The following is a 12,337-nucleotide window of genomic DNA, read 5'->3' on the forward strand; positions in this document are numbered from 1 at the left end:
AGTTATTTATTTTCTTAATATTTTTTACTATTTCACGTATAATTTCAAATTGGAAATATATTTCTCTAGTCAAAGCAATTTGTGCTCAACTGTATAAAAAGTTCAGCAACGAGTTGCTAAACTTTCCCGGTAACATTTTGATGGCGCCATCTGTTATCATATTTTATTTTAAAAACTTTATATATTTTTAACTACTATAAAATAACAAAAAGCTTAATTTTGAGGGTAGGGATGGGTTTTATAAAAAATTATAAATGCTAATAACGAGTAAAATCGTCATTATGTCCGATCCAATTGGAGATACACACGATCCCCTTTATCTCCCCACTCTCTCGACCTGTATCTATCAAAATTTAATAGCATCAATCCCCCTAATAAACAAATCTCCTTGCACGATTTCAGACATTTTTTACCAAAAGCATTGGAGTTATTAAGCTTCAAATAGGATTAACAAAATCCTGCCCCCCCACACACAAACACTAACATCCATACATACAAGAAAAATGCCCTCTTTTTGCATTTCTCGACGTTTCAAAGTCCCGAAGTCCAAAAATTTTAAAATCTGGGGGATCATTTTTTGCCGGATCGCCAAACTTTCCCTCTGTTATATATCAATATAACAGCCGGGAAAGTAAAAAATAAAATAAAATCTATCAAAGTCAGTCAATTAAATATTGTGGTTACATAAGACCGTCAGAGAAAAAATACATGAAAAAAAAATCAAAATGACAAATTTATAACATAAAAAATTTAAACTGAGATCTAATTTAATCTATCTATATATATAACCCATTCAAAGTGTCCGTCTGTCCCGTAACCGTTTGATAACGGACACTAGAGGCGCCCCTATCGTGTGTCATATTTCAAACATTCAAATTAACAATTTTAATTCTTATTTAAATTAACAATATGAATTATTATTATTCATTTGACCAATAAATTATTATTTGGTCAATATAACAATATAAATAATTCAGTATATTTGTAATAGGAATTTATTATTTCAGGGGCTTATATCTCTCAAAGGGTCGTGAGTAGGGGTATGGTTCTTTTGCCTTTATTGTTCGCACAGGGGGCTACAGTTTGGGGGGGGGTCGCCACCTCTTCACCTAATCTTACCATTGGGACTTTAACAGAACTGTAGAGCATATTGATAGGAACAAAAAATTCAAAGAAACTGTGCTTCATGGAAATTTGTAAACAACGCCCACTAGGGGGCATCCCGGGCTACTAGTAGTGTAGAAATGTCATCACTTAATGAAACAATTGAAATTATCAGACACAGGTAGTAGCAGAGAATTTCAAATTTGGTGGACTGATAGGTACGGTATGATTAATAAGAACAGTAAAGTTATTTGCATTTTATTTTCAGGAACGATGGTTTGTAGATCATCATCAGTAAAGTGACGTTATCAAACCAACCGCAAATCTCTTTTCAATTGAAGTGAAAAAGAGCAAAAACAGTATATATCAAGTGTTTTCAAAAATAAAAATGCACAAGCTAAGTCCTTAATGAAATATATTGGAATTCAATCAAACACTACTGCTGCTAGTTATTAAGCGTCAAAAGCTATTGCTCAATACGGGAAAACTTTTAATGACGGTCATTTTTTAAAGGAAGCTTGGTTGCAATGTGCACCCTACTTATTGAAAGAAGATTTCAAAAATAAAGAAAAAATTATCCAAAGAATTAAAGATATACCATTAGCTAAGAATACACTGAGAGAGAATTTTGGGAATGGCAGAAAATGTAAGCTTTCACAAAGCTTTCAATCACAAATAGAATTGTTTAATAGAAATTTTTCTTCTCTTGTTTATTAAATTATAGTAATTTTTTCTCGAGAGTAAAAGGAAAAGAAAAAACATGAAATAAAAAAGCAAAAAAAAAATACAAGAATCATAACTTATGCTAGACAATTTCAGTGTGGCACGTTAGTAATTTCGTAAAGATTATTTATAAATTTATGGCACGGACAATGAAAAAGGTTCGCCATCCCTGTTCTAATAGACTTTGGGTTACAATGTGTTGTTTTTTTAACATTATGTACGTCTTTTTACAAAGTTATATAAATTTTCTTTTATGACTCCATGATTGATTTAACTCAAGAAAGTGAAGAAAGTGAGATAGGTTAAGAGATTTCTATAAAGGCTATAGCTTTTATCAAAAACTATTTATTCATTTCTGTATCTTTCTTTCTCAATTTCATCAGACATCAAATTAAAAAAATTTATTTTTATGTAGCATGCTTATCTTATTAATTTCTTCAAATATTTTTAGATTGAAGATTTAGTTCTAATTCAGTCTATACCAGAAAAAAATTAAGACAATTTATTAAAAATATTTATTTTACAATATCTAAAAAAGTTAATGCATTTTATAGAACAACAAGCCTGTTATTGATGTGTCAGAATCTCCTGAAGAAAAACTAAAATCTTATGATAATACTGAAATACAGGTAACCCCCGTATAACACGGTAGTTACGTTCCAAAAAATTGCCGTGTTATGCAAATCCGTGTTATATGAAACAAAGAACTAATACGAAAAGGAGGGTTAGGTTCCAAAAGTTAAAAAAAAACATGATGGTATATTTTCATAATTAAGATAAATATCTTCATTAAAATTTTTTAAGTGATACATATTAATATAAATTAAACAATATTTTCTTCGTCATTACTAAAAACACTATTAATTAACCGAGAGCGTTTTCTTTTTGGCAAGTTATCCTTATCCTCTAGCATTTTTCTGCATTATCTTCAGATCCATGCTTTACCTTTTGCAAAATGTATGTAATTTTAGATTGCTTGCTTCTAGTTAAAAGGTCTTTATAAATTTCCTTATATGGTGCTAAGCACTTATGAAGAATAAAGCAAGTATGGAATAAAAGAAAAACATTCGGCAACATCAGAAGCAGAAGCGTCGCGATCTGGCAACATTGAAACAAGTTTCGAGAAGGACCACCTGTATCGACAGAAGGCGAGAAGAGAAAATTTACATACTTAAGTACAAATAGTTCACGAAAATAATAATTTTTGTGAACTATTATTAGTTAAATATGTAAAAATTTATTACATTTTCTGTTGTACGAGGGTTTTACCTAATTCTCGAACCGTGTCAGAGTGAATCCGTGCTATAAAAGTACCGTGTTATACGGGGGATGGTACCAATTCTCGAACCGTGTTAAGAGCGAATCCATGCTATAGAAGTGCCGTGTTATACGGGGGGTTACCTGTATTGCCACTATCAGTTAATTTTGAGCAATTCAGTCTAGAAATGATTTCTGATGTGAATCTAGAAATCATTTCTAGAAATCAATCTAGAAATGATTTAATCACTAAATGTTTTCTCTAATTTGTGGTATCTAATTAATGTTAAAAATTTGAAACATCCACAGATGAGAATATATCATATAAAATAACCAGAACATAATTATATCAACACACCTAAATTATTTTCGTCTAGCATAAATTATTTTATTCTCAAACGTTTTCAACCTACTTATTATAGGCAATATTCAAGCTTACGATTTCCGTTCCAAAATGGAATGCAAAGTTTTTTGAATATGTTTCATTTTAAATTTAAAAGATTTTTACAATAATTGTGTATTTTAAATAAATGAAAAAATAAACTAATACAATAAACAACAGTAAATAAAATAAACTATTGGGTTGTTCAGAAAGTAATTTCGTTTTTTTTTACCACTAGACGGATTAGTCGTATTTTTCCCACCATTTTCATTCTAAACCGTATCATCATTATATATTTTGACAGCTAGCATTTTAAGGCTTATTTGTAAAAACTTTTGTTTGATTTTGTGCAATTGCTTATTTTTTTTGTCCCATCAAATATGGTAGATCGAAAGCAGCATTTTCGGCATATTTTGCTCTTTTATTACCGAAAAGGTAAAAACGATGTTCAAGCAAGAAAAAAAATTGTATGACATGTATGGAGAAGATGTATTGACAGAATGACGGTGCCAAAACTGGTTTACAAAATTTCGTTTTGGCAATTTCAATATTGAAGATGCACCACATTCTGGAATGCCAGTTGAAGCCAATGAAAACAAAATAAAGATGCTGGTTGAAGCAAACTGCCAAATAACAACACGTGAAATCACTAAGAAATTAAATTTGTCAAACTGAACTGTTTATGAGTACTCGAAAGAAATTGGTTTCGTTTCAAAGCTCGACTTATGGGTTCCACATGTTCTTAGAGAGATGCTCTTTGGTGGAATTTTAAGGAAATTTTTTTGGAGCATTTACAGACAATTTAACAATTGATTCGAAAGTGTACTGCCATCCAGTAAACAAATTAAGTAATATCATCAAACAGAAAATGGCCAGTGGCCAGAATTCATCAACAAAACAGGTGTAGTGTTTTACCATGATAATGTCAACTTTCACACAAGTTTGGTAACTCGTCAGAAACTGTTATAACTTAGATGGATGTGCTATCACACAAACCATATTTGCCAGATGGAGCACACTCAGATTATTACTTGTTCCATTCTATACAAAATTTTTTTAACTGTAAGACATTTACTTTTCAATGTCAAAAATCACTTACATTTTCAATGTCAAAAATCTTACATTTAAAATCAAAATCTTACATGACAACTTACATTTTCAATGTCAAAAATCACTTGGATCAGTTTTTTGTAAGCAACGATCAAAACTTTTATGAATGTGAAATCATGCTACTACCAGAAACGATGACAACAGGTATTTGGACCAAAATGGGCAATATATAATTCAATAAAATATTTATTTATTATAAAAATATTGTGTTTTTTTCCACAGAAAAAAAAAAANTTGAAATGTACCTTATATCAACACACCAAAATTTTTTGCCAAGCATAAATTATTTTATTCTCAAACATGTTCAACCTATTTATTATAGGCCATCTTCAGGTTTACGATTACTGTTCCAAAATGGAACACAACATTTTTTGAATACATTTCATTTTATATTTAAAAGATTTTTGCAGTAATTGTGTATATAATATTGTGTTTTTTTCCACAGAAAAAAAAAACGAAATTACTTTCCAAACAACCCAATAAATAGCATAAATAAATAAACACAGTAACAAGGCTATGTATAACTACTACAACCTTTAAGGATATTTTAATTCCCATGCTTTTTTCTATCATGTACTTCCATGCAGTTGGAAGCATATTAGCATCTTTGGCATTTAGGGCAATGGTTTTTCATTTTACTTTTATATATTTCCATTTTTCCCATTTCTAATGCAATAATTGGAGATTGGACCATTTTAATGATTTTTGCCTCATCCCATTTTACGTTCGCTCCTTCTGTTCGATTGCTAAAATGGTGTTGTTGTGCCTTTTATTGACGTTTGATTTGTGTTCTTGCAGACATATTGCCAAGTTTCTTCTGATTACATCCACATAATCCTTTGCTATTCTTAATTCCTGGATTTCAAATGGTATTTTATAAACTCCAGCTTTCTCTTGCATTTTTATGATGTCTTTATCGTTCCTTATTAAGCTGTAGACGTTGGGTGCTCTTTTATATACCATTCTCGCATTTTTATAAGTATTCAATTCCTTTATCACTCCTCCTACAGGGTGTCCACAAAGTCTGGGTACATAAGGATAAACACATACTTTTAAAACAAAATAATTTTATTTGATTCTAATATTAATAACATTTTCAATATGATTTCCATCATTTTCAATACATAATTTGATGCACCATAATTTGTGGACACCATTACCAGTCAGTGTGCTGAAATCGACGGCAATACAGACCTATTTAATCGAGTTCACCTGAATTTTGCAAGGTGCATCAAATTATGTATTGAAAATGATGGAAATCATATTGAAAATGTTTTTTATTAATATTAGAATCAAATAAAATTATTTTGTTTTAAAAGTATGTGTTTATCCTTATGTGCCCAGACTTTGCGAACACCCTGTATATGCTTATTGTATGTGAATTTGTTAATTGCATCTACTTTAATATCTTTTTTGCCTTTATGTTGTCTGTAACTTTTGACCAAGCCTTCTATTGTGGCAGTTTTGTAGCCTAGTTTGTTGCAATTCTTTTAATTCTACTAATCTCCTTAATACGGTCCTGAACATTGGTGCAGTATAAAAATACTCTTCTAATAAGCACCTTAAATGCTGATAACTTGTATTTATATGGCTCATTGGACCAAAATGGTATATATAGGGGAGCATGCATGGGTTTTAAATACACCATTTGATATAAAATTTAAACAAGCAAATGTACAATGTCTAAAAAATGGAGATGAGTATACATAGTTTTTTTTTGTTCTAATTTTAGTTTTAACCATGGCCATTATTATTGATTGCAAGTAAGAAGTCTTCAATTTGTTGGTTATCTTTCCAAATTATAAACACGTCATCAACACAACATTAGTAGAATATAATATCCTCTAAGAAATCTTTCAAGATGTCTTTTTCCAGTTTACGTATTACTAGTTCGCAATTATATTACTATTATATTGTGAGGGACAAACAGACCATCAATAAAGTGTTATTTTAAATTTTAATTATTTTGGAATTCAATCATTTAAATTTGATCATTTTATCAAAAATCAGACTAAAATCCATGAAAATTGTTTCCCACAGACTTGCTTCCTTGTTGAGGATGATCCATCTGGTCATTAATGTGTCACCCAAAACTTTCGATACATTTCCAGTATTGGATGCCAGACCCTTAACAACAAACTCCTGACATCATGAAAAAAAACCCAAGAAAAATAGCAAGGGAAGGCAATGAAAAACCCAAGTCAGTCGTCCTCCAAAGTTCGTCTCTTCAAGAATTTCTACTGTGCAAAATACTGTGCATCCGCTGACCTTATCATAAAGATATCTTACACACCTAAAGTTGGACATCCTCCGAAGTTGCTCCTGTTACCTGAACACTCTAAATATCAAGAACCACACCCATCAAACACCCCAAGAATCCGGACTGTGAATCATCCAGTCATCAATCCTCAACTTCTATATAAGGTATTTATCCACACACGAATATCCTGTAACCTCTCTCTCTCGCGACAATTAAATTTAAGACAATCTGGATAAGATCGTATATCGTTTACTCCTGCTCATTAAAATAAATTTGTTCTTGTTTATTAATATGGAATCTGAGTGAATCACTTCCTCATTCCTCTCGCTTCACCTCTACTCCGAATCCAACTGCTCACGTGATGTAAAGTCGCGTTTTCCAAGTCCCAAGAGTAACTGTAGGGTGTCAAAGAGACACCGACCCTACAGTCACAATATTCTACAATTGAATTTAAAACCAATCCAATAAAAGTTCAGATGCCTTGGCCAATGTCACTGAGTTAATGCTAAGCAAAAATTTCACATTACATCATCATCTCACAATCTTCCACATCACATCAAATCACAACCTCTTTGTCAACAAGGATTGTATTATACAGGGTGTTTATAAATGAATGGTGCAGTTTTAAAAATTAATAATAAATCTGAATAAACCAAATGATTATTTAAGAATCCTTTCTTTAGGTATGAGTATGAATCTTCCAATGCAGTCTAAGAATTTGCCAATAATTGCGGAAATAGAACATGCAATAAGGAAACTCCCAGGAAGTAAAGAAGAACAAACAAAACTAAGAACAGCCATAAGTAAGGATTTAAACAAATTTAAAGGTGAAAATAAAAATAGTAGTTATATTATAGATAAAAAAGCTGTTAAAATAGCTAAAAAAATGAAAAGATTAATCAAATTTTTTAACAAAAAACATATTTCTTTAGTCATGGCAGATAAATCAAAGCAATTGGTGATTATTAAAAAGGAGGAATTGTTATCCAAAAAATTAGAAATAATTTCATCGGATGACTATGAATTATTACCAAGAAATCCTATTGAAGAAATTAAAAGCAATCTTACTAAATTAATTAAAAAATATAAGAATGAAATTCCAGCCAATCAAGTTAAAAATATTTTGGACTTTAATAATGTAAGAGAACCTAAGTTAAATGTAAGAATCAAAACACATAAGCCTGGTAATACTTGCAGACCCCTTGTGGATTTTAGAAGAACTGTTTTGTATAATTTGGAATGTTTTTTAAAAAATTTCTTTCAGAATATGGAGAAATCAACCTATAGTATACAAAATACAGAAGAACTAATTAACGGATTGTTAAAAGGTAACTATAAAAAATCTTTTCGTATTATGAGTTTGGATATAAAGTCTATGTACCCGTCTATCACTTTAGAAATGATAATAGAAAGTCTCAAAACATATAACGTTCCTGAATATATAATAGAACTTGTAAAATTTGTATTTAATAATAATTACTTTAAAATTTCTACAGAGTATTATAGGCAGAAGAAAGGTATTGCCATGGGATCGGTTATAGGACCAAAATTGGCTGATAACTATATGAATAAAATAGATGAAAGAATTTCAAGTCTAACAGGTATTAAATATTATGCAAGATATGTAGATGACATAATAATAGTTTATGATTCTCAAATAGTTTCATCCAAACACATTGAGGAATATGCAAATAGATTACATAAAAATTTAAAGTTTACAAGTGAAGATGAACAACAAAATAAAATGAATTTCTTAGATGTCACCATAAAAAGAGAAGAAACAAGTGTATCATTTAGTAAGTATGAAAAACTATGTAATAATGGTAAAACTATTAACTTTAAATCTTACTGTCCTTTAGAAAATAAAAAGAATGTCTTTAATATGGAATTGAGAAAGATACTAAATCGAACAACTCAGCAAGAAAACATAGACATCGAAGTAAAACAATTGTTTAAAAAATTTCAGTTAAATGATTATCCGAAGCATATTCTCTGTAAGTGGTACAATTTATATTTAAAACGTAGATTTAATGTTAAAAACAGCATAGAAGATATTTCTTATGTAAAGTTTCCTTATGTTACTAAAGTTTTTGAAAAATATAAACCAATATTTAAAAAATTTTCTGTATGCATAGTTGCGAGCCAAAAGAATAAGATGTCAAACATTATCAGCATAATAAACAGTGAAAATTCGCCCAGAGACCAATTTAAAATCGCCGGTGTCGTATATAGGATGTCATGTACATGTGGAAGCCCAAATTATTACATTGGAGAAACCGGAAGAAGATTGGAGTTGAGAGTAAAGGAACATGAGGCAGCCATTAGACTGAGAAGAACGGAATCAGCATGGTTTTTACATTGCAGAAAATTTAATTGTAATATAAATATAAAAAATACTAAAATTTTGTATAGAATAGAAAATAACTTAGAAAGAAAAATTGTAGAACATTTCTGTATCGCCGAACATGTAAATTTACTTAATTTGAATGCTGGAATGATTGTTGATGCATGCTGGGAACGGCTGTTGGGTATAAAACGTAACCAACGAATAACATCCTGATGTATCCACTGAGGAGGCCTAGATGGCGAAATGCATATGGATAAAATTAATAAAATGATGATTGTTCCTTGCTATTTGTTTGTCTTGTTTTGGCTCATAGAATCCTCGAAGTCGGAAATAGAAAGAGTATAATTTTTACTTGTATTTTAACTAAAAATTTTTTATTTTTAGTGTGTTAATATTACCACCGATCCCATTGGTTTTAATAGTTGAATTTATATTAATAATAAATCTATTTATTACCTTATATGGGCCAACCCACTGTCCAAGTTTTTTATGTGCTACCTGCTCTTCGTTTGTCATGCACTGCAGACCATCACTGAGGACATGCTACACCGCATATGGAAAGAATTTGATTACCGTGTAGATGTGTGTCATGTGACTATGGGTGCACATACTGAAGGATTGTGATTAATGCATAAAAAACTTGGACAATTGCCACTGCTTATAGTGTAAGGTTTGCCCATATAAGGTAATAAATAGATTTTTTATTAATTTTTAAAACCACACCATTCATTTATAAACACCCTGTATTATTCAATGACAAACAATTAATATCAGTTTTTGTTGCCATGGAAATGGAGAATTCTTATCTGTCTTATGTATAGACTTAACATTTAAATTCTATAAAATTTTTTGTGCTTACTACTACATATTCTGACACTAGACTACAAGTTAAAAGATTTTTGGGACCAATAATAATAATATGTACTACAAAAACAAATGAAGTTTATAATTATTTTTTTCAAACTTTAAAACATGGACTAATAAATCTTCATGCCACTGCAGCAATAATGAAAAAGCATTAACCAAAACACTAACGACTAATTTTCCTAAGACCTCTCCTTCGTTGTGTATCAGACAACATTATGAAAACGTGGCTTTAAAACTGAGAAATTTGCAATATAGTCAAAATAAAACTAAAAATAGCTTAGATGTATGTATTAAAAATTTTCAACATATAAAAAAATTTAAAGGAGAAACTTGTTTATTAATTTTTTAAACTTATAATTTTGTTTATAATTTTATAGTTTTTAAAATTTGAACTGAAAGAAAGTTTTTAATACTAAGAAATATTTTCTTATGAATTTAATTTTTATAATTGTTTTTTACAGGATATATTTGGAGATCCCAATGATCTACTGTTTCAAGCAACATCGGGTGATTTTTTCTCGACTCAACCATTTAGAAACAATGAGAACAAGAAGCAACAGATAAAATTCAGAGAATACTTGAGAACTTACACGTTATTCGCGTTTTTCATGAACTATAGAGGGCGCTGTATTTTTACAAAATGGCTACTCTATCTGGGTCGTTTGTTAGTCAGTAATATATAATTCATTTTACATTGACATCTGATATAATGAAATATGCTACTTGTAGCAGTTCATCGAGAAATTTTATAGAAGGAGAACAAGTATTACTAGCAGGACACGTCATTTTATGTGGTATTATCGAGAAAAACGAGCAAGATCGTTCTGTACATTTTTGTGCTCTTTGTCTGCAAACATCAGCATTGACTTCTATCCCACACAAAATTACTGGAATTTTAAAGTTTATCGACATATCATATAAAATTGAATAGAATTACATTTTATTGAAGATAATCCTATAGTATAGGTTAAAAATGAATACAAATACTAAATTACTTTATATTTAGACTCTATGCAATCTTTTTCAGTTTGATTTTTTAATACTATCGAATTACAATAATCTAAACATATTTATAAAAACACGATAGCATACTTACATGACAAAATATAATCTTCAGGAGTAAAATGTTTCGAACATACTACCATGTATTTCGTAACTTTTTTGCCAATTCTTAGCAGTCAAATTCACTCTTTCCGTTGGTTACATTTCTGAGATTCTTCGAATTCTGATTTACAAAAAATTATCTGTTTTTCATGTGGGAATACATGAAAACTTATATCGGGATCACGTATGGCTTTGGAATTACAATTTGGAACACAACAGAAAGCTTTACTTTTACTATTCATCTTTACTGTTGACAATATACGAAGAACATTCAAACGATCCAGATAGAGTAGTTCTGTTTTTAAACACCAGAGGGCGAGCATCCGGTGAAAAACGCGAATAGTAGAGCTTTTACATAAGAAAAACATCAAAATAAAGTACATAAATTACATGATGATTTTGTTATATTTACAATTAATAATAATAATTTAAAACATTTGCAAAATTTTTATAGTCCACTAGGAATAAGAAATCTGAAGCAAAAAACTGAAAGAATATTGAATTCTAAATATGTTATCCACAGGTTTCAGAATGAAAAATTTATACTTTGTAAAGAGTTTTACAGAAGGAAGACCACACAATTAAAATTTGTAATTCTAACAAAATTGTTTGCACTTGTGATTCCTATAAAAAGCAATAATTGATGCAGACATTGTTTAGCAGTGGGCCTTTATATAAATCTATTGCAGAAGTATATATACTATTTGAAAAGTTGCCAAAGAAACAAAACAGTAATGGAATTGTCATATGTTAAAAACTAAGTTAGATAAAAAAAAAATACAGGTATACCTCGCCTGACGTCGGTAATTGGTTCCAGGAGAACGACGTAAGTCGAATTTACTTGTCTCCGAATCTACTTATCACTAGGCTAAACCATAAATTACCATTCCTGGTTCTGTATTTTATTTATTAATGCATTTTTAATAATATATGGTTAATAAAAATCTATTTTAAGCTAACAAACAAATAAATTTTACTTTTTAATATAGTACAGAACAAAAGTAATCTAAATTTACGAATGCATGTACTGTAAATACAGTACATACTTGTATATATTTTAATATGATTTTATGTGCTTTAAACGTTTATCTAGTGATATTACGACTTCAATATTTGTGGCGGACAGACGTAAAGTCGAATAAAATGACTTAAACTTGATTTTTATTTTTCCATATACTTTTTT

At 29.8% G+C, this 12,337-nt stretch overlaps 1 protein-coding gene and 1 long non-coding RNA gene across 4 annotated transcripts in view; one reads left to right on the forward strand and one right to left on the reverse strand.

Moving 5' to 3' along the window:
- The window catches only part of LOC111635020, a 24,544-nt gene that overhangs the window by 7,483 nt on the left and 4,724 nt on the right, over positions 1–12,337 (reverse strand). The window lies entirely within an intron of this gene.
- On the forward strand, positions 7,414–9,687 carry LOC111635018. Of its 3 annotated transcripts, none has more exons than XM_023379863.1 (5): positions 7,414–7,663; positions 7,769–8,164; positions 8,333–8,437; positions 8,498–8,830; positions 8,972–9,687. In XM_023379863.1, the coding sequence occupies exons 1-5, from the start codon at positions 7,522–7,524 to the stop codon at positions 9,394–9,396; spliced, it is 1,401 nt and encodes a 466-aa protein (XP_023235631.1). In that variant the 5' UTR covers positions 7,414–7,521; the 3' UTR covers positions 9,397–9,687. The 3 variants fall into 3 exon arrangements, with proteins under 3 accessions (XP_023235631.1, XP_023235632.1, XP_023235630.1); XM_023379864.1 differs by having other exon boundaries at positions 7,769–7,995; positions 8,101–8,164; positions 8,333–8,830; XM_023379862.1 differs by having other exon boundaries at positions 8,333–8,830.

The sequence above is a fragment of the Centruroides sculpturatus genome, unplaced genomic scaffold (assembly GCF_000671375.1).
Source record: "Centruroides sculpturatus isolate CEXI.00-Female unplaced genomic scaffold, Cexi_2.0 scaffold876, whole genome shotgun sequence".
In the NCBI taxonomy this organism is placed as follows: Eukaryota; Metazoa; Arthropoda; class Arachnida; order Scorpiones; family Buthidae; genus Centruroides; species Centruroides sculpturatus.